This window comes from Giraffa tippelskirchi, chromosome 2, assembly GCF_054371585.1.
Source record: "Giraffa tippelskirchi isolate mGirTip1 chromosome 2, T2T-mGirTip1v1.2.pri, whole genome shotgun sequence".
NCBI lineage: Eukaryota > Metazoa > Chordata > Mammalia > Artiodactyla > Giraffidae > Giraffa > Giraffa tippelskirchi.
The window spans coordinates 38,896,695-38,919,735 of NC_137276.1; the positions used below are offsets into that span (position 1 = coordinate 38,896,695).

The following is a 23,041-nucleotide window of genomic DNA, read 5'->3' on the forward strand; positions in this document are numbered from 1 at the left end:
ATTTGACCAAATTACATTGCCTAAACCTTTTCTTCCATATACAAATAAATTGACCTTTTTTTGAGTGCTAAGGAGTCTAAAGTGTGAGGCCCTATGCTCATGTTTTTCTTACTTAATTCTCAGAATATCTGTGTGACATAGATGTCATTATTATTATTAAAGCGGAAGAAACTGCGACTTAGAGAATTTCTGTGACTATGTCACACCCCAGAGGGAGGAGAGGTTGGGGGTATGACACCAAAAGTAATTGTTAGTCACTCAGTCGTGCCCGACTCTTTGTGACCCCATGGACTGCAGCCCACCAGGCTCTTGTGTCCATGGGATTTTCCAGGCAAGGATAGTGGAGTGGGTTGCCATTTCCTTCTCCAGGGGATCTTCCCAACCCAGGGATCGAACCCGGGTCTCCTGTACTGCAGGCAGATTCTTTAACCACTGAGCTACAAGGGAAGCCCTAATGACTCCAAAACCCCTTCCCAACCACTTGGTTTGGTTTTGCAGCTTGGCATCAACAACCTGGGAGAATGATGCCTTCCTCCCAGGGATGTTACCAGCACAGGGTAACAATTCGATAGCCAGCAGTCATTATAGTATTCTTTTCTTCTGGGTTAGGCTTCTTTTTCATTCTGGCAGTAGCAAGTTAAAAAGTAACCCGAGAGCAGTTTTCAAAATTTAGTCTTTTATTCTTGGATCAGATTTCCTAATCAGGGTTTTCAGGGGATTGCATTTTTTTCAATTAAAACAACGGAGACAGAGCTTTCTGTGGGTTTTCATTACAGAGTTCCCCTCCCCTTTACAACGTGAAAGACATGCTGGTGCGGACTGCTATCTGGAGCGGAGGTCGGGACTGGCTTGCAGATGACAAGGACGTCATCTTGTTACAGATGCAGATCTCCAACCTGGTGTACCACAAGCGCATTCCTGAGTGGGAGCATCTTGACTTTATCTGGGGCTTGGATGCCCCGTGGAAACTCTATAATGAAATTATAAATCTGATGAGGAAGTACCAGTGAACGCCAGACTGGAGACATTTACTGTCAAGTCATGTTAAGTGTGTTTGCTTAATTTCTCTAAAATACTTGTTTTCCTTTCCCAGGCCTTTTATATTTTTATAACCAAGGAAATTATGCTGTTGAAGATGCCTGATTCTCTCCAGTTAGGATCAGAAATGCTTTTGCTTTTTTAATTTAATCATGGCCAAATACAAAGCCGGTGCCTCAGCCAGTCTTAAAAATGACACTGATTCATAAACACATGATTCATAAATGATCATGACCATTCCATTTATCCTTACAATTTAGAATATACTATATTGCCTTTTTACTCTCAACACAGGACACATTGACACATGTTGGAATTTTCAGGATGCCTTGTTCATCAGTAAATAATCTGTCACAGGCTTGAAGAAGCTCATTGTACAAGTACCCAGTTCTTACCTGCTTGCCTTAAAGGACTCTTGGCCGAATGGCCTTGTATTTAGAGATCTAAGTGACACCTCCTCATGTTCTCATGTAGTAGGTACGAAATCAACTTCAGTGACATCTCAGCAGTGCCGGTTATAATGATCCTATGATGAATTTTATCAAGCCTAATTGCGAGAGCTGCTATTTAGCAAATGTTTAAATAGACTGAGGGAAATAATTTTGTAGAGTCTTCAAAAATAAATTACATTCATCAACAACAACCACTAGAACTTAAAGACTGATAGATTCAACCACTGATATGCTTGAACTCTTTGTGGCAGGCCATAAATCCACTTGTTTCAGAAGAAAAGTCCTGTGAAGACACGATAGCACTATTTTTCCTGAGATTACAGTGTTCACTTCACTAGCTGCTGGAGCCTAGCGATGGCATGTGTAGAGCAGAAGCCCTGAGACCACTCAAGTGGAGTGCCCTACTTCATTTTCACACAAAAGAAATGTGAATGTGAACATGGTTGTTTTCAGATTAAAGCTCAGGGATTGTTTTTTTTTTTTTTCTTTTCTATTCGTTCAGATTTTTAATACTCCTGATTTGCATCCCTATGTCAGGACACCCACATTCACTTGCTTTTCTTGCAGCCCTGTTTCCTTACAGTGCTGTCAGATGAACAGTGACAGTTGCTCTGGTTTTCTGATAGAGTTGCTTTGTGATAATAAACGATACTTGGTATTGGTTAATCTGTGCAGACGACATAAGGCTGCTTTATAACATTCAAGTGATCTTATTTAAACTTGTCAATAAAACTCGACCTCCCAGGCCTGAAGCATTGTGTGCAGGTGTGAGTTTGCCTTTATTTAATAGTCATTCTGGACTTCCTGCTTTCAGCAGGACTTACGTTGTCTTTCTTGTCTTTCCCCGCGCTCCTCCTTACTCCTTGTAAACCTCATTGATACGCCTGTGAACCTTTGGTCCTCTCCCATAGGGAGGAGAGTGGTCTTAAACCTAAGGAGTGGGGGGATGGTTTGGAAATCTTCAGAGTTTGCCCAGCAAGGCTGTGAGTGGAGACTAAACCCTGATTAACCCCGTCTGCAGGTAGTGGCTACAGACGGGACCCTAGATTCAAGCTCTGTCCATCAACCTCTCTCTTTAAACAAATGAAGCAACTGAAGCTAGCAGAGGCAATGTCACAGGGCTCCCAAAACATAGATTTAGGGGTCTAATGTGATCTCTCCCACTACTCTGTGAGCTTTAAGATCCATCTTGCTCACCTCGGTATACCTAGAATCTAACACAAAGCCTGGACTGTTAGTGAGTCAATAAATATATGTGGAGTGACAGAATGCATTAAAAATTGGCAGACTTTGTCATTGAGCTGAATGAAATTAGATACACAAGTAACACCTGGGAGGGTCTGAAGTGGAATCTGATTTTTCATGGCAAATAAAGTAAAATTGTACAGAAAAGAGTAGAGTTGTGCTAGATGTGAAGGATATATGACCCCAGGGGAATGACACTCTTCCTGCTGGTCTTATGTTCCCCTTAAGAAAGAACACTTCTTTCTCCTTTGACCAAGGCAAACTGGTTTTCCAACCAGGTACAAGATCCTTAAGTATAGGCCCGGAAATAGCATGACTATTTTTGTTGTTTCCCACCAGTAGTGAGAGAGAGCTGGCCAGAGAATAGCTCCGGGTTTTAGGTGACTTGGTTTCCCTTCTTTGGTTGCTATCGTGGAGTCTCCCTCAGATGCCCTGGTGAACTTGTGGGGAGTAAATCTGCCACTCCCCAGAACATGGGAGTGAATGAACAGGGCCTAAGTTCTATAAAGTCCACCTTTTATCGTTTTGCTCTTCACCTCCATGCCAAAGTTTTCTTTGGGGATTTTTCATCAGTACATGGGCCAAGCCAGAGGTGGAGATGTTGCACGGTGGTTCTTACTACAGCTGAGTTACACCAGGGTCACTAACCCCATAGGCCACAGACCGGTACCTGTTAGGTATCTATGGCCTGTTAGGAACCTGGCCACAGAGCTGCTGCTGCTGCGTCGCTTCAGTCGTGTCCGACTCTGTGCGACCCCATACACGGAAGCCCACCAGGCTCCGCTGTCCCTGGGATTCTCCAGGCAAGAACACTGGAGTGGGTTGCCATTTCCCTCTCCAATGCATGAAAGTGAAAAGTGAAAGTGAAGTCGCTCAGTCGTGTCTGACTCTTCGCGACCCCATGGACTGCAGCCTACTAGGCTCTTCTGTCCATGGGATTTTCCAGGCAAGAGTACTGGAGTGGGGTGCCATTGCCTTCTCCCAACCAGAGGTGAGCAGTAAGGGAGTGAGCGGAAGTCTCATCTGTAATTATAGCTGTTTCCCACCACTCCTATTACCGGCTGAGCTCCGCCTCCTGTCAAATCTCCTGTCAAAGCTCCAACGGGACTATCAACTGTGCATGTGAGCGATCTAGGTTGCGTCACTCCTTATGAGAATCTAATGCCCGCTGCTGACCTGAGGTGGAGCCGAGGCGGTGATGCTAATGCTGGAGGGGGCAGCTGCCACTATCTCCCATCACCCCCAGATTGGACTGTCTAGTTGCAGGAAACTGAGCTCAGGGCTCCCACTGATTCTGTGTTATAGTGAGTTGTATAATTATTTTATTATATATCACAATGTAAGAATACTAGAAATAAAATGCACGATAAATGAAAGGTGTTTGAATCATCCTGAAACCACCCCGTCATCCCCAGTCTATGGAAAAAATGATCTTCCATAAAACCAGTCCCCAGTGCCAGAAAGGTTGGGGGCCACGGTGCATTTGCCTTTGTTGTCAGCCTCTTCCTCCTGATGCGGTCATGTAGGCTCTCATATCGTTATAGCCCTACTGTATTCATGTAGCTTTGTTTCACCGTTGGCTGAGAGTACAGAACAAGGTTAGACCTTGTGCCTTGAGAAATCCTGTTAATAGGTTGGGAGGAGTTCTGTCTCCGTTGTTTTCCACTGTGTTTGACACATGTTCTTTTGAGCAGAACACAAAGATCTCCAGAGACCTCTAGGGTAAGGAGAACTAGTTAACATTCTGTCAGCTTGGAACTCCAAGATCTTGTGGTGCTTGAGCAAAGCCCATATGCATGGGCATGAAGTCACAATTGAGAATGAAGTCATTTTTTTTCATTCACCATAAGGGGGCACTCTTGGCTTTGCTTCCTCACCTTTTCTGGACTAGGCAGAGAACTTTGTGGATTTAGGAGCCAGTTGTTAATTTGAGGACCGGTTAGACCAACCATGTCTGTGGTCATTTCTATCCAAGATTCCAATTAATTCTTGCCTAATGCATAACATGTGAAAAATTGTCTCAAAGAATAACTGTGTCCCAAATGGGGCATGAAAATAAAAATTTGCCTAATAGTTAAGAGTGGTCAGAGACTCAGACAGGAGGGAGGAAGTGGAGAAGGTTTTTTTTTTTTTAATTAGTTTATTTTCTATTTTTTAACTTTACAATATTGTATTTGTTTTGCCATACATTGACATGAATCCACCATGGGTGTACATGTTTTCCCCTTCCAGACCCCCCTTCCCACCTCCCCCCATCCCATCCCTCCGGGTCATCCCGGTGCACCAGCCCCGAGCACCCTGTATCATGCATCGATCCTGGACTGGCGATTCGTTTCACATATGATAATTCACATGCTTCATTGCCATTCTCCCATATCATCCCGCCCTCGCCCTCTCCCATAGAGTCCATAATACTGTTCTATATATCTGTGTCTCTTTTGATGTCTCGCATACAGGGTTATCTTTACCGATTGACAAAATACCATATATATGTGTTAGTATACTGTATTGGTGTTTTTCTTTCTGGCTTACTTCACTCTGTATAACAGGCCCCAGTTTCATCCACCTCATTAGAACTGATTCGAATGTTTTAATGGAGGCTTTACACTAAAAAGACTGTTGATATTATCTTTAAGCAATGATTATTTTGTGTTTGTGGGTATGAAAGGTGTTAACTTGTTAAATGTAAACATTTAAAATACCCTATAATTGTAACTCACTTTTTTTTTAATATATGGAGAGATTTGCAAAATGTGACCCCTGAAAGACATCAGGTTACAATAATACTGATTTTTTAAGAAGTTTGTTAGTGATTCATTCAAAAATATTTATTATTTATTGTACTGTGCAAGTTTCAAGGTCTGTTTTAAACTAAGCAAGTAAAAGTCTTTCTCTGTCAACTTGTTTTAGTAGTATTACAATAAATACTTTGTATTTTTACCCTGTGCCTTCCTGGGTTTTGAAGCCTTCTCATAAGGCTTTGATCTTTACAACAATCCATTTGATGGGTGAGGGGAGCATTTTCTCTGCTTTATAGGCAATGGTATGCCTCTTAAAGGAGATAGTTTTGTATGCTTTTATATTTCAAGCAGGTCGATGAGAGTTCCAACAGTCTCAGTAGAAGCACTCATTTACGTACGACACAGATGGATTGAAATGTAAAGTGTTTAAAACTAAATATGCATTAGCATCTACATCAAATAGGCCATCAAGGAATCTCTTGAGGGAGAGATTGCCCCCCCATGTCCATCATCAGTATCCCCTACTGTTTGGGTGCTGGTAATTAAACTGGTTTTTGGAGTCTTTTGTAAACTGCCCTATGAATGCATCTTCGATGTCCCATTCCAAAACTAAACTCCTCCTGTAGAGGTGTCAATTTTGAAATTGACACTGATGGAGTTCTGCTCTCAGTTTGGCTGTAACCTCCTATTGAACCCTAGCTAGTCTTGACTTTTCTGAGACTGAGTCTTCATTTTTACAATGAGGGTTAGATTTTGATCTTTATCGTCACCTTCTATAAATTTTATGGATTACAGCTGTAAGATGTTACAACATGTCTCATCTATGATATCTAACAATCATTTCAGTTACATAGTTGCCAAGACAGTCTTACCTAATTTTGGAAAGAAAAAAAACATAAAGGTCACTCATAAAAAGAAATTGTGTCATTGGTAAAAGGTTTTTCCAATTACATGTTCTATATTTTCTGGGAGATGGTGCTTTACACAGTCTTGTGGTGAGTTGGTACCAAACAGCTTTGAGATTGTGTTAAATATGTACACACCTAGTGGGTATACTCTTAGCAAAGTGATTTGATCTCTAGGATAGCTAGGGAAGAAAGAATTCCTATCCTCCAATCCTGTCAGAAAGACCACGCCAAGATAAAAATACACAAGAAATCAAAACTAACTAGAGAAGCAGAAGAAATAATGTGGCCAAAATCTTAATACCATCAGAAATCAGGAAATACCTCTTTCTATGGAAAACCATACCAGTAAGTAAGTAGACCTAAATGACATCAACCAGTGCCCCAGAAAAAATGATTCCTTTTTAACCCTTAATTTAAAGCCAATATATCCTAAAATGAGCATTGAGCCCACAGATATCTTTTGAACTTCATTACGTGCAAGGTATAATGCTTGACATCGCGGAAAAAAAATCCTAGGAGGTGGACTCTGTGCCCTAAAAAAGACCTATTCATCTAGCAAGTAATTAAATACATTTTGTGTAAGTTAGAAGTGTTTAAAGGTACATGTTTAGGAAAGGTACATGCCAGTTTAGGAAATGGCACTACTTAAGTCAAGAGTAAATAGGACTCAATTTTATTTGAGTCAATTGAGTGATACTAGTCAAAATGTTGTGTCTACCTTTTCAGCATCCTCCATGACAGAGTGGACAACTGATGAGAATTTAACTGACCACTTTCCCTGAGACAACTACATTTGTGTATAGGAGGACTTGGGCAGCTTCGTGGGCTGGAAAGGCAGAGAAGCTGGTAGCTATTCTTCAAAGTGCTGCAAGTTACAGGGGAGAGCCTGGGCCAAGCAGGCTGACGCTGTGGCTTCCAGGTCTTGCTGCTCAGTGTTTTACGGAGCATATTCTAACAGGTTTAGGGATAGAGGGACAGAAGAACCTAGTAAGGAAAAGAACAGGTTGGTTGAGGCTGGGGGCTCAAAGGAGACAGTCCTGATAGCAATCTATTAGTGGAGTCCAAATTAAGCCACCCACTTAAAAAAATCTGTGAGAGAGTCCAAAGCATTCCAGCATAAAGCTGAAACCACAAGAAAAGAACAACATGTGCTGAACAGAAAGTTGAAGGTTGACTTAACTTTTATAGATGGCAAATGTGAGTGATATTTTGCTTCCGAACAGAATTCATTTGTAAGTCTGAGACTTACATATTGATATATTATTATATATTATGCTGCTGCTGCTGCCAAGTCGCTTCAGTCGTGTCTGACTCTGACCCCATAGACAGCAGCCCACCAGGCTCTGCCATCCCTGGGATTCTCCAGACAAGAACACTGGAGTGGGTTGCTATTTCCTTCTCCAATGCATGAAAGTGAAAAGTGAAAGTCAAGTCACTCAGTCGTGTCGTGACCCCATGGACTGAAGCCTACCAGGCTCCTCCGTCCATGGGATTTTCCAGGCAAGAGTACTGGAGTGGGGTGCCATTGCCTTCTCCGTATATATTATGAATTGAACTATTATATATCATCATTCATTTCTAGGCCCATATATTGGTCTGTATTTTTGTTGTACTTATTATTTCCTTGTAGTATAACATATATCTTTATATCTTTTATTTCTTGTTATGACTTTGATTTTAATTGCAAGCTTTCTCAATTACTCCTTAGGTAAAATGTGGAGTACTCATTTAAAATAATAGGTGTTTCATTCTGTAACTGGGCTCCAGGCACTATATTTTCACTTCTGTTACGATTATGGCAAAAATAATCTTGGCAGCTGGCAGACCCAGCTCTTCCAAGGACGGCATTTAATCACTTCAAGTAAAACATTTGCTAATGTCTAGCATACAATACAAGGTAACTTTAACAATAGTATTACTATTTTCTCATTTAATGTCTAGCAGACATTACACAGTAACTTTAACAATATTATTATTACTATTTTCTCATTTAATGCTTGCAGTAGCCTCATGAGATGGGTATGATTGTTATTTCCCTTTGGAAAGGGGGGTTAAGATAAAGCAGAACTTCCTGGAGTGAGGCGCTGGTCCCAACCTCATAGACACAAGAATGGGCAAAGCTAGGATTAGGAGTGACCCCTGGCTTCAGTTTCCATCCCACACTTCTACCCTCTAGACGTCTTTTTCGTCAGGCTCCTGGGTCAAACGCGGAGGTTGCTTTTCTTGCAAGTCCCGGGGTCACCCCCACACACACACACACCCCCGCCTCCCGGCCCAGCCATGACCCATCTGAGCTCTCCTAATACCGACTTTCTCAGGCTCAATCCCGGCCAGTTGACCATAGCTGATGGCGGAGAAACGCAGAGGTGGGGGTGGCCTCGCCGTTGAGCTCGCAGCACCAGGGATGGTCTGGGGGATGGCGGGGTCAAGGACGTGGGGCAAGTTGGCGTCGCGGAACCAGCAGAGGGAAGGGCTAGGAGGGCGCGACATCATCTGTTCAATCAACAGCCTCCCCGTAAGCTTCAGGGAATGCAAAAATATTCCCTTTTTCCCTCAAAGTGGGTGGCTTACTGATTGCACTGCTTTCATCCCAAATGAGATGCAGCGGCTTTTAGCCAGATTTGCATGGGAAGGCTCTGGACGTTAAAACCAGCCCTTGACTTTTTTTTTTTTTTTCGGTAACGCGAAGGATAAAAGTCGCTGTCTCCTCTCTCGCCGCAGTCCCCTCTCTCGACGCAGTATCTCCCGTTCCCGTCGCTGCTTTGGGCGACTCGGGCGCACCGCGAAGGGACGACCCTCCGGCCGGGTTTGGGGGGCTTCTCCGAGGGCTGTGTGCGGTAGGGTCTGGAGCTTTCCGCTAGCTGGCCCGGGAAAGATATGGGAAGTGGAGGAGGTTCCCGATCCGCTACCCTTCCCGGCTGATTTCCTGCGCAGATCGCCACGGCTCGCGGCCAGCGACCCGCGCGGTTCCGTCTAAGAAAGGTTAGTTTGAGGATCGCTGCTAGTTAGATCAATGGAGTGCTCCGGCAGAAAGAAAAGATCCGAAATAGCAAAGGTATGTCGCTTTTTAGAGATTTTTTAAAAAATACAGTCACATCTGTGTCTTTATGAAAACACACAGACGCAATAATGTATGTATTAAAAAACACAAGTAATTCTGCCTTGATTGCAAAGGAGCTGTTTCTGGTGATGATGGAAATATTCTCTCTTGTTTGGGGATGGTGACAATCCATAAACTGAGTTGTCGAAACTCGTAGAAACTCTGCACTGAAGCTCTGTGCATTGTATCGTGTATAAACTGTACGTCCCTTAAAACATCAGAACGTAATCCTGTAGGCATAGAAATTACTACGTGCCATTGCGTAATTGCATATCTGAATGCCATCGAACGCAGCTGTACTTGAGTATTTATAGCAACTAAGCGCGATTCTGTTTGGATTATTTGTCTTTGCAAGCTCCGCGAAGACGGGAAAGGGAGGAAAAACGGCGGCTGACATCACGGGGGGCGGGTCGAAAGCCCTAAGAAAAGCCTTAGGACCGGAGCAGCCGCGCTGCTCGACACAGCCTCATCATGAGCAGCCACAATCGCTCCGAGCTCCACGTCCTCTGCAGCTCTGGCCAGCTGCTCCTGCAGCCCCTCTGGGACCGCCTGAGGACCTGGGAGGCTCTCATGCAGTCGCCCTTCTTTCCTGTCTTTTTCTCCATCACCACCTACGTGGGCTTCTGCCTGCCCTTCGTGGTGCTGGACGTGCTGTGCCCCTGGGTGCCCGCGTTGCGGCGCTACAAGATTCACCCGGACTTCTCGCCGTCCGCGCGGCAGCTGCTGCCCTGCCTGGGGCAGACCCTCTACCAGCACGTGGTGTTCGTGTTCCCCATGACGCTGCTGCACTGGGCTGTCAGCCCGGCCCTCCTGCCAGCCGAAGCCCCCGAACTGTTCCAGCTGGTGAGCCACGTGGTGCTCTGCCTGCTGCTCTTCGACACCGAGTTCTTCGTGTGGCATCTGCTGCATCACAAGGTGCCCTGGCTGTACCGGACCTTCCACAAGACGCACCATCAGAATTCGTCCCCGTTCGCGCTGGCCACGCAGTACATGAGCGTCGGGGAGCTCTTTTCCTTGGGTTTCTTTGACATGGTGAACGTCTTGCTGCTCCAGTGCCATCCTCTCACCACCCTGACCTTCCACGTGGTCAACATCTGGCTGTCGGTGGAGGACCACTCCGGCTACGACTTCCCCTGGTCCACGCACAGACTGGTACCTTTCGGGTGGTTTGGGGGCGTGGCGCACCACGACCTGCATCACTCCCAGTTTAACTGCAACTTCGCGCCTTACTTCACACACTGGGACAAAATACTGGGAACTCTGAGGTCTGCTCACGCCAAGTAATGTGCACGTACCCCTCCCGGCATAGTGCGTGCTGCGGTGAGGCGTGGGTGTACCTCAGACCTGGGACATTTCACCCTTGAATCAGGAGAGAAACACTTGAGGTGGACTTGAGGTGGTTTTCTTTTGTTGTTTCTTTTTCCAGTGGGTAACTTGTTATCTGCTAGAAACTTACAGAGAAAATCTGATGTATTTTTCACAATCTAATAAGATAATTTATTGTAATGTTTGTATATCAGCAGTTGTATTCTTGTTGTGGAATTCTAACTCACTTCAATAGCCTTGATTTCTGGGTATAAAGTATCCAAACTCATTGGCATATGTAAATAATCTCTAAAAAGATTTGTTTGTAGAACAAGGAATTTTACTGTTTGAAGTTGTCCTAGAACTAGGCTAAAAGAATATACTTTTATGGAGCATCTGATCTCTGACTGTAAAAATGAAGCATGGTCCTGCTGGACAGTGACTCAGATTATTGTACTTTTAAAAACTATTTTTGTAGACTTGTATATTTATATTGAAATAAATGTTATTTGTACTTGAAAAAGAGTAAAGCACCTAAACTCAACAAGTACTGGCTTCTGTCATTTTCACTAGTAGTTTGGCTGATAAAAACTGGAATGGAAGAGGGAAGTGGGATGGTAGAGGCTCATGAGTCTGCATCAGCCCAGCTGTGGAAAGAGAGGAGTCCAGTGGTGATGGAACTTGGAGGAAAGAAAGCAGTAGGAGAAGGGATCTGTGTGTTGGTCTTGGTCTAGAGATTTCACAGAGGGGAAAACACCATTGTTCTGGGTGTGTTTCAGCTGATTTCTGCATTACAGAGAACTAATGAGACTTACTCTATAAAATTTTACAGAGAGTAAATTTAAAAAGTTTTTGCTCTTTGTAAAATTTTACAGCGAGATTAACACTGGGTCACCATTTCATTATTTGGAGAGAAGGGCTGTCTTGGGGGATGAATAGAATTAGTGAAGTCCTTTGCTTTGCAAAACAGTTGTGTCTGCTTCAAAGGGGCTCCAGGTGGCGCAGTGGTAAAAAAAAAAATCCTCTTGCCAAGGCAGGACTTGCAGGTTCTATCCCTGGATGAGGAAGATCGCCTCGAGTAGGAAATGGGAAGCCACTCCAGTATTCTTGCCTGGAAAATTTCATGGACAGAAGAGACTGGCAGGTTGCAGTCCATGGGATCGCGAAGAGTCAGACACAAATGAGCTTGCATGCAGATACGGAAGGGATTATGAATGAGCACCCGTCACCCCAACAACCTTTCATAAAGCTATCTAATACAAATAACCATCACACAGGTTGTCTCTGCAATTTGAAATTTTTTTATGTTCACTTTTCTTTATGAAGCCATACATGCAAATTTCATACTCCTTTCTCAAAGAAAGAAAAAGTGAAATTTGGCCCTGGATCCCTAGTTTCTCACCTGCAAAGGAGATTGATTGTGGCCCAGATGTTTTCATAGATTACAGTAAATGTGCTTACAACCGACCACACACCAGTCACCCATCATATACCCCATTCTACTGCTGCCTATTGTTTTAATTTTATCTTTGGAACATAGAAAGGGTGAAGTTAAAAAAAAATCAAGACAATTTAAAAATCTGAAGGACAGCTGCTGTTCATGGAACCCTAGGCTCATTATATACGCACCAAACTGTCTTGCTTAAAGATGAAAAAATCCATCTGAAGACTTAATAGCCACACCCTGTACCGGTGCTCCAAACATTTGGCAAAATACAATCAGATTGCCTGGCTTCCTGGCTGATTTTTTCACGTTCCTTCCAATGGCTGTGCCTTGTTGGCTTCTGCTGAAGTCACCTCCTTGATCATCTGCAGCAGGACCATGCTGGGACTTAAAGACTATATGGATGAATAAAAGTGAAATTCACAGAAGCAGATAGTGAGAGAAAAATGCTGCACTGGAGTTAGTGTATTAATATGATCCACATGGTATGTGGAGAAAGAAAAGGAGGATGAACAGACTGGTGTAGAATATATAGTATTAGTTGCTTTGAGCAGCTTTAGGCATCCAAAAACAGCCTGCAAATCTTGGATAATAACAATTAATTAAAGCTCGCTTCCAGAGAAATTTTGAAATGGGTCATTCTGTCTCACTGTGTAAGGGAATTTCCCACTTAGGACAAATTGTACACATGTAAATTACTTGGGTTTAGAAACACTTTCTCAGAGTTGGATGTCTAACCAGTTTTTAATACCTCTGGAAGTGGAATGGGGAAGTGGAGAGAATGAGCGATTTCTCGGTTTTAAGAGAATAATAATAATAATGAAATAGTGCACATTTGCTTGAACTTTCTCACATCTTTTCACTTGCTCCTCACAACTGCACTCTAAGGGATGTAGAATAATTTATTATTATTTTTCCATATTATGAATGGAAAATTGGTACCTGTACCAGTTAAGTGACTTGCTCCAGATTATAAAATACTTGGAGTTGGAGGCAGTTCTTGAACTTAGGTCTCATAGTGTGTACTGTAACTGTCTTTGGATGATGCTTATGATAATATTCACAACTGGCAATTGAGCTGCAAATTCTGCAATACCAATAAATGGGCTCCCTCTGCTATTCCTCCCCCATCAAACATAGCTACCCCCCACCCCACCAAATTCAAAGCCTCTGCTTGGCAGGGGAGAAAGCCAGATCAGTCTTGGCAGAACTTGGGAAAGCATGAAGCATGTCAAAGGCTCTATTTTCTGCATCTCTCATTGCACATCAGATTGCCTGGGAGAGAGAAGGGGACTTGACATGGGACTTAACTAGCTGAGCAACTCTGGACAAGTTACTTAACCTCTCTGTGCTTGGCTTCTTCATCTGTAAAATGTAGATAATTATAGAACCTACCTCCCAGACCTGTTGCGAGAGATTTTGGGCTTCTATACGTGAGTGCTATAAGGGTTAGAGGTCTTGACTGTTTTTGCGTTTGTAGCAAATGATGCTTCACAATGTGAGCTCTGGGACAGCACCAGAATCATAACCTTCTGTCCACACACAAGTTTGACCTTTCCCATCTACAGAGAACCAAAAGAAAAAAAACAAATCCAAGTTTTTGATCCTGATTTTATCAAAGCTGCTTCTCTCATCATCCTTTCAAAGCCAAAGTGTTGGAAAGAGACAGAAGTCTGTGTTTGTCTGATTCTGCTTCCTCATCACTGAGTCATCGCCCTGCCTCTTCCTGAGGCTTTTACTCCCTATTCACTGCTATCTTCCTATTGATCAAATCCAGTGGTTTCCCACCCCTCGGTTTTCCACCTCCCCGGCTTTGTTTTAAAGGTATTTGTGTCTGCTCACCAACCTTTAGAATATGGTTCTTGCTTAGTTTTAGTGAACTTTCTCTAAGCTGTCGTCCTTAATTCTCCCGCTGTTTCTTCTTCCTTCACTCTCCTCACTCTCTTGGCAGAGAGGCAGCTTCAAGCTTCTCCTCATTTTATTAAAAAACATCTATGTTGTGTGTACTGGCTATCCTTCCTACCATCTTCTGCTGTACCCTCTAAATCTCCACTCGCATTGCATTCTAGTGAACACACAGGCACCTAAACATGCATGCATAGGCCATGTGAGTGTGCATATATGCACATCATATGTATATGCACTATACATGTACCTACCACACACAGACTATATGTCCACATACTGTTATACAGACACAGACATGTATTTGCCCACTATATATGTGTGCATGAACATACACAATACATGTATGAACGCTATATATGTACAAACATACTTTATAACCCTATACATGTATATATTGTTGTTGTTTAGTCACTAAGTCATTTCTGACTCTTTTTGCAACCCCCATGGACTGTAACCCACTAGGCTCCTCTGTCTGTGGGATTCTCAAGGCAAGAATACTGGAATGGGTTTCTGTTTCCTTCTCTAGGAGATCTTCCTGACCCAGGGATTGAACTTGTGTCTCCTGCATTGGCAGGTGGATTCTTTACCACTGAACCACCAGGGAAGCACATACACACATATATATGTGCCCATAATATGAATATGTATATATATATATATATATATATATACTTATATATATGTACAAATGTGACATATATATGTATATGTATGTATTTTATATATATATATACACACACAGAGAGAGACACTATATATGTACATCCACCATATATATATATATATATATATACTCCATATATATGCATATGTGTGTGTGTGTATATATATATACATATATATATATATATATACTCCTTCAAATACACACACATACTACCATTTCTGTCCTGTTTATCAGTTATCTGTGCCCCTAGTACTATGTCTCATTCTTGATAAATATTGGTTCAGTGTTGCATGAATCCTGGAAGCAGTGGAAACACAGATTTGGCATTAATCATGTTTTTCTTTATTCATCCTCTCCTCCATCAATTTCAGCTTCCTGACTAAGGCCATGCTCACAACCCATGTTCTAGAGAAGGTCACAGTCTACTAGGAAAGAGAATCAGTCAGTCTGTTCTGGAGAAGGTCACAGTATACTAGGAAAAAGAATCAGGCAAGCAATTGCATCTAATCTAATGTAGTTTGTGCTATAATGCAGGGAGGGTGTTAACAGATTGCTACAGGAGCCCAAAGAAAGACCGGTCATTTGAACACTAGAAATCATGAAGGATTTGTGTGCATTCACTAGGTGGGGTAAAGGACATACCCGGAAGAAGAAACAGCACTGTAAATCAGAGAGAGATAAGATAACAGAAACAGATAATATGAGCTCTGAGCACTGGATGAATAAGGAAGGAACATTAAGGCATATTGTCTTGCTGCTTGACAAGCTGTTGAAGCTGCCTAGAACTGCTTGCTCATTTGCCCTTTTCACAGAGACTTGGGAAATTGTATGGAAAATTGCTTTGAAATGAAAGTTAGGCCTTGCTATTACTTATTGGTTTATGATGAGTCCTGGATGAATTGAAAACTATACTCGGAAATGATATGCTAGGCAATGGTTGGTGAGCAGGATATGCGTGAGAGTTCCACAGATCTTAAGCAAAGTGGTGATATAATCAGATCTGGTGGAAGAAGGTAACTAGCAGCAGAGAATGGTAGTGGTGATTTTAGCTAGGACTGTTGCAGGTTCTGCCTGGATTCCAATCCTTCCTCCACAGTTTTTGAACTTGTGTGTTTGAACAGATTACTTCATTTAAAGCTCAGTTTCCTCACCTGGAAAAAGAAGGCAGTAATAACTACTTGAAGAATTATGGTGAGGAATAAGGAAGATACTTAGAGAATTTAGCACTCTGCTCCACCTAGAGCAAAAACTGTAAATAGTAGCTCCTTCATTAGAAGTTGTTACAGAAGGGTTATGATTTCAGGTGGGAGATGATAATCGTGTTGCAAAACAAGTTAAGAGAGGTGGAGAGGAAGACACCGATTTCTCTCTTAACATAAAAGTAATACATGCTCATGGGGTCCCTCGTGGCTCAGTGGTGAAGAAGCCACCTGCCAATGCAGGAGACACAGGTTTGATCCCTGAGTCGGGAAGATCCCCTAGAGAAGTAAATGGCTACCCACTCCAGTCTTCTTGCTTGGGAAATCCCATGGACAGATGAGTCTGGCCGGCTACCATCTATGGGGTCTCAAAGAGTCAGACATGACTTAGCAACTAAGCAACAACAATACATGCTCATAGAAAAATGTCAAACCTAGAGTACAGTGTAAGGTAAAAAGTAAAGTCCATCTCCATTTAATGAACTTACTTCCAACCCAGATATAATCAGGGTTAACCCTTTTTCGGATGCCAATCCCAAAGTCAGTCATTCAATGTCTTTTTCCCTCTCTCCCTATTAGCTGGGATGCATTCAATGGTTTGCATTAAATCAATGCGTAAAAGGAAGTTGTGAACAAAAACTCTTTGAATAAAGGCCTAAGAATATTTCCTCTCTTTAAATATCTTTTGCTTATTTCTTTTCTCTGTTCCTTTTGATCATTACTCAAAACAAGAAGAGAAACTCGAGTTGTCTCTCATCCACAGGTCGCATGGTGTCCCTGAACTGTCCGGGGCAGAGGAAAAGCAAAGTTTTCCTCGCTTCCCCTTCTCATGCCTGCAGCACTTCTTTGGCACTTCTTACAGTGAGGTTGCTATGAGTCCAACGTGATTTAGAGACTGAAAAGCAACAACAGTGACTTTACCCTCTGCCTTCTAGCGAAGCAACTGCCTTCTCTCCCAGGGGAAAAATGTTTCTGAAAGAAGAGGTCCTGTCTTATAGATCTTTGATCCCTTCAAGGATCTTACACTTGAAAAAAGGTCAATAAATGTCTCTGGCATGGAGGTTCAAGGGCTTGGAGTCTGAAATGCCTGGGGTTGAGCTGCCTGATTTTCTGCTTTGGGAGAACTCATTGGATCACTCTGAGCATGAGTTTTTCTCTCTCTGCTTCTCTGTGAATTGGGTGGATTTTGGGGTAATAATTGACCTTGCCTACTTCCTCAGGCTGCCGTGATTCTCCAATGAGATAGAGCAAGCAAGTTGCTGCGTGGCTGTGGGACGATGTGGACCTTCGGCGCCTATGGAGGCATGAAGGCTATACGGTCACCATCTCCTTCCATTTCTGCCATGACCACATTCCTCCATGGATGGAGGGCTTCCTCCATGGATGGAGGGCTTCCTCCATCAAGCTTCTGCGTCTAGTGCTCCAGACTTCCTTTTACTTGTATTCCTCTCCTCTGCACACCCTGGCTCTTGCTGCCCTACTGAATGAATCTCAGGAGACGATAGGAGGAGCAGGAAGCCTCAGAGAGACCAGAAGTAGAAGAAGCTGGCCCCAGGGTAGCACAGTTTGTAGAATTAGCCGGAGCGGTAGTGTTTGTCCCAGAGTCAGAAGTAGTGACTGAGACACGCCAGGAGAGGGCTCTTCCTTCTGTGCTAAGGACACGCTCCAAGCCAGGAGCTGCAGCCTGCTAGATAAGTAGAATTTGGCCATGAAAGGCTCTTAAAAGAAGAAGCCTCTTGGAATTGGACAGTAACTGCAAAGAAGTCACCTTCCACTCAGCAGTTTGAATTCCCTGTTAGGATGCAAAAAGGAAAAGTGGCCCATGCTTGGCAATGGGTTCGATCTGTCTTGAGATCAAAGGATCTCACCAAGGGAAGATAGCTCACGTGCTGACATTGTCAAGCTCAGAGATTCTACAAATGCTTAGGCTGAGACACCACAGTCCAGTTTCCCTATTTTATGAATAAGGAAACTGAGGTTCAGAGATGGGAAGTGATGTTCCTGGGGTCACACAGCTGGGTTAGAACTCAAAGACCCATGCTCTCCCTGCTTTTCCCTGCTGCTTCCCTCCCATCTCCTGGGTCCTGGGGACTATCTCTTGCTGAGTAGCAGAACTGCAATTATGGGACATTGCTTAGAAATCGTTGCAATCTGTATTCTTCATTAATCATTTGCACAAACACAACATAAACAACTTTGCTGATTTGTGGGAACTTGAGTGAAGTGTTCATTTCAAATTTTGCTGAGATCTATTTTGCTTTCCTTCATGGATAGCTGGTGTAAACCTTTATTCCTGTGAATTCTGAAAATCTTGTTTTAGAAAATGTCTAGGGGCATCTGTGCAATGAAATACAACTCAACAATAAGCAAAAATGAACTATTGATGCATACAAAACCAAAGATGAATCTCAAAATAATTATGCTGAGTAAAGGAAGCCAGGCAAAAAATTGTGTACTATATGATTTCATATATATTCCTGGGCTTCCCAGGTGGCATTAGTGGTAAAAAAAAAAAAAAAAAAAAACAACCAACCTGCCTGCCAATGCAGGAGATGTGGGGTTTGATCTCCAGGTTGGGATGATCCCCTGGAGGAGGAAATGGCAACCCACTCCAGTATTCTTGCCTGGAAAGTTCCAGGGACAGAGGAGCCTGGCAGGCTACAGTCCATAGGGTCGCACAGAGTCGGACATGACTAAAGCAACTTAGCACGTAGCATATGGTTCCATGTACATAAAATTCCAGAAAATGTAAATGAATTCATAGGACAGAAATTTGTATGACTGTAGTAGTCTGGAGGAAGGGGAGTGGCTGCAAAGATGGATCATTAAAGGGCATGATAAAGTTTTAGAAACGATGACTGTTCAGTATCTTTGATTGTGGGTTTGATATCATAGGTGTATACATACGCCAAAATTTATTATATTGTGTACTTTAAATATGTGTAGTTTATTGTATATCAATTAGAGTAGATGATAACGATGACAGTGATGATAAGTTAATCCAGGACCTTACCTTTTAATTTTAGTTTTGAAGCTATTTTGCCATGAAAAAAATATGGCAGGAGGCTTAATGATAACATCATAGACACAAATGCAAACACATAGGCAGTCTAAGAACTGTTCTTTGCTTATTTGCATTCCTGACACGTAAGAGTCAGCCTCATGTGGAAAAAGACCTGTTTGAGAACCTGAAAAATCCAGATTGCTTTCTCTAAGGATCTCCCCGACATGCCCCTCTAACCTCTCCCCAGAGTTCAGGAGCAGCCATATTTGACTCTCTGATCCTCTGTTGTGGCCGCAGCTTTCTGGACCTAGGTTGGAATCTGATCCACACGGGAATATTATTTTCATTTCCCAAGAATTTAGGAACGAAACAAGTCTACTGTCCTGTGCCATGTGCATGGAAATGCAGAGAAAGTTCATCCACAGAACAAAGGGAGGACGAGCAGATTTCCAAGGAGGAGAGATGAGACACACACAGCCTGGGAAGGAGAGTGGGGGAGAGAGAGTAGTAAGGACCGTCAGCCTTTTTGGCTTCTCCAAAATGGAAACTCCACAGTCTCCACTGTGGAACCTTTGGGGACTCCACAGGTTCCAGAGATTAAGCCCTGCTGTACTTCCTGCCTGTTCCACGACTTTCCAATACATTCTTCTTCTTGACTATTTAAATGGCTTTCTGGTTCTTGTCAAAGAGAACGCTGATGAAAGCATGAGGGTTCTGTGCTGTCCTCCTGCCTTTAGGCTGAAGGAGGAGATCTCTTTGGTGTAATCAGTCTAGGTGTTATGGATGGTTTTCTGCAGTGAACAATAAATAGGCACATCATATGTGATGGCCAGAGGCTGTGTAGTTCCACAGCCCAGATGGACAAACTGATCCTCCGTGGTTCTTAGGAGAATGGGAGCACACATTGTTTTAACGTTATGTATTGATTGTTGTTGCTTTTTAGTTGCTCAGTTGTGTCTGACTCTTTGTGACTCCATGGACTGCAGCGTACCAGGCTTCCCTGTCCATCTCCCAGAGTTTGCTCAAACTCCTGTCCATTGTGTCGGTGATGCCATCCAACCATGTCATCCTCTGTCGCCCCTTCTTCTCCTGTCCTCAGTCTTTCCCAGTATCAGGGTCTTTTCCAGTGAGTTGGCTCTTTGCATCAGGGGGCCAAAGTAATGGAGCTTCAGCTTCAGCATCAGTCCTTCCAATAAATATTCAGGGTTGATTTCCTTTAGAATTGACTGGTTTGTTCTCCTTGCTGTCCAAGGGACTATCAAGAGTCTTCTCCAGCACCACAATTTGAAAACATTAGTTCTTTGGTGCTCAGCCTTCTTTATGGGCCATCTCTCACATCTGTACATGGCTACTCGAAAAACCATAGGTTTGACTAGACAGATCTTTGTCAGTAAAGTGACATCTGTGCTTTTTAATAAACTGTCTAGGTTTGTCTTAGCTTTTCTTCCAAGGAGCAAGAGTCCTTTAATTTCATGGCTGCAGTCAGCATCTGCAGTGATTTTGGAGCCCAATAAAATAGTCTGTCACTGTTTGTTGATAGTAGCAATAAATCTCATCTTGACCTTCCATTGCCTGAGGTGGGCAAGCAATGTTGTTTTATAACTGTAGATCAAATTTGTACTAAGACATCCTAAGCCCCATCAAAGAGACTTTGAATCAAAGCCTGTTTGGAAGCCCACACTCACCCAAGTCCTGCTTTCCCCACAGAGGACATATCTCTATATCCTAACAGGTAATGGGCCCAACAGTGGCACATTGGAGTCTCCATGGGTATGAGGTCTCTGCTGATGTTAGCAGCTTGCTAACACATAGCTCAACTTCCTCTGCTGGCCTAATTTTCCATTTGATGAATCTTGGTGTTTTCCTTGTCTCTGTCTCCTGTTGTGTCTCTATTGTTGCCATTTTCTTTCATTTTTGTTTTGGTGTGTTCTCCAGTTAATGTTTATCAAATGTGTGCTGTGTGCCAGCCTTTATTTGACTCATTGTACATATGGTAACTCATTTAATTTCTCACAGCAACCCCAAGAGTGAAAGAGAGGTTAAGAAACTTATTGCTTATCACTCATCTAGTATGCACAGAGCCGTGACACATACCAGACCAACTGGTTCCAGAACCCACACTTGTTGTCACTGTTCCTCAGTAGTTCACTTTTACTTTGTCATGTCAAATTCTCATGCTCTTGCAGAAAAATGAGTCAAAAGTTGTTTGTGTGTGTGTGTTAGTTGCTCAGTCATGTCTGACTCTTTGCAACCCCATGGACTGTAGCTGGTGAGGCTCCTCTGTCCCTAGAATTCTCCAGGAAGGAATACTGGAGTGGGTAGCCATTCTCTTCTCCAGGGGATCTTCCCAGCCCAGGGATTGAACCCGGGTCTCCCACATTGCAGGCAGATTCTTTACCATCCAAACCACCAGGGAAGCCCAAAATTTGCTTAGAAGAGTTTGTATTTGGTCTTTCCTTTGTGAACTTGTTCCTCTATCTGGAAGAAAAATACGGCTTCCTACAAGCAGGGATTATACTGTCATCAAGGGAGGCTGGAAGATGAACTCATTCAGGAGGACATTTCCAGAGGCAGCTTTTCCCTGTATTACCTACAATTGGGCTTACTCAGCAGGATGTTTTAAGACTGGATAGGAGGACCAATAGTGTCAGTTCAGTTCAGTTCAGTCGCTCAGTCATATCCAACTCTTTGTGACCCCATGGACTGCAGCACGCCAGGCCTCCCTGTCCATCATCAACTCCCTGAGTTTACTCAAAATCATGTCCATTGAGTTGGTGATGCCATCCAACCATTTCATCCTCTGTCGTCCACTTCTCCTCCCACCTTCATCCTTCCCAGCTTCAGGGTCTTTTCAAATGAGTCAGTTCTTCACATCAGGTGGCCAAAATATTGGAGTTTCAGCTTTAGCATCAATCATTCCAATGAATGGGCTTCCCTTGTGGCTCAGCTGGTAAAGAATCCACCTGCAATGTGGGAGACCTGGCTTCGATCCCTGGGTTGGGAAGATTCCCGGGAGAAGGAAAAGGCTACCCACTCCAGTATTCTGACCTGGAGAATTCCATGGACTAAGTCCATGGGGTCACAAAGAGTCAGACACGACTGAGCGACTTTCACTTTCACTTCCAATGAATATTCAGGACTGATTTTCTTTAGGATGGACTGGTTGGATCTCTTTGCAGTCCAAGGGACTCTCAAGAGTCTTCTCCAGCACCACAGTTCAAAACCATCAATTCTTCGGCACTTGGCTTTCTTTATAGTCCAACTCTCACATCCTTACATGACTACTGGAAAAACCATAGCTTTAATTAGATGGACCTTTGTCAGCAAAGTAATGTTTCTGCTTTTTAATATGCTGTCTAGGTTGGTCATAACTTTTCTTCCAAGGAGTAAGCATCTTCTAATTTCATGGCTGTAGTCACCATCTGCAGTGATTTTGGAGCCCCACCCCCCCAAATAAAGTCTGTCACTGTTTCCACTGTTTCCCCATCTATTTGCCATGAAGTGATGGGACCAGATGTCATGATCTTAGTTTTCTGAATGTTGAGCTTTAAGCCAACTTTTTCACTCTCCTCTTTCACTTTCATCAAGAGGCTCTTTAGTTCTTCTTCACTTTCTGCCATAAGGGTGGTGTCATCTACATATCTGAGGTTATTGATATTTCTCCCAGCAATCTTGATTCCAGCTTGTACTTCATCCAGCCCAGCGTTTCTCATGATGTACTCTGCATATAAGTTAAATAAGCAGGGTGACAATATACACTCTTGACGTACTCCCTTCCCGATTTGGAAGCAGTCTGTTGTTCCATGTCCAGTTCTAACTGTTGCTTCCTGACCTGCATACAGGTTTCTCAAGAGGCAGGTCAGGTGGTCTGGTATTCCCATCTCTTTCAGAATTTTCCACGGCTTGTGGTGATCCACACAGTCAAAGGCTTTGGCATAGTCAACAAAGCAGAAATAGATGTTTTTCTGAAACTCTCTTGCTTTTCTGATGATCCAGAGGATGTTGGCGATTTGATCTCTGGTTCCTCTGC

General features: G+C 43.2%; 2 protein-coding genes across 8 annotated transcripts in view; both read left to right on the forward strand.

The window, feature by feature from the left end:
- Positions 1 to 2,242, forward strand: part of LIPA (lipase A, lysosomal acid type) — a 38,300-nt gene extending 36,058 nt beyond the window's left edge. For all 7 annotated transcript variants that reach the window (XM_081556078.1, XM_081556102.1, XM_081556122.1 and 4 more), the window contains one exon: positions 777 to 2,242. In XM_081556078.1, the coding sequence (XP_081412204.1) occupies positions 777 to 1,010 (234 nt within the window). In that variant the 3' untranslated portion in view covers positions 1,011 to 2,242. The remainder of the gene's footprint in view (positions 1 to 776) is intronic.
- Positions 2,243 to 9,230: 6,988 nt separating this feature from the next.
- Positions 9,231 to 11,333, forward strand: CH25H (cholesterol 25-hydroxylase). Its single transcript, XM_081569664.1, has 2 exons — positions 9,231 to 9,439; positions 9,840 to 11,333. Exon 2 carries the CDS (start codon positions 9,956 to 9,958, stop codon positions 10,766 to 10,768), a length of 813 nt encoding a protein of 270 aa, XP_081425790.1. The 5' UTR covers positions 9,231 to 9,439; positions 9,840 to 9,955; the 3' UTR covers positions 10,769 to 11,333.
- Positions 11,334 to 23,041: the final 11,708 nt, after the last annotated feature.

Excerpts from the sequence above, each read along its gene's own strand:
- CH25H (XM_081569664.1), top strand. The coding sequence starts at position 9,956 with ATGAGCAGCCACAATCGCTCCGAGCTCCACGTCCTCTGCAGCTCTGGC.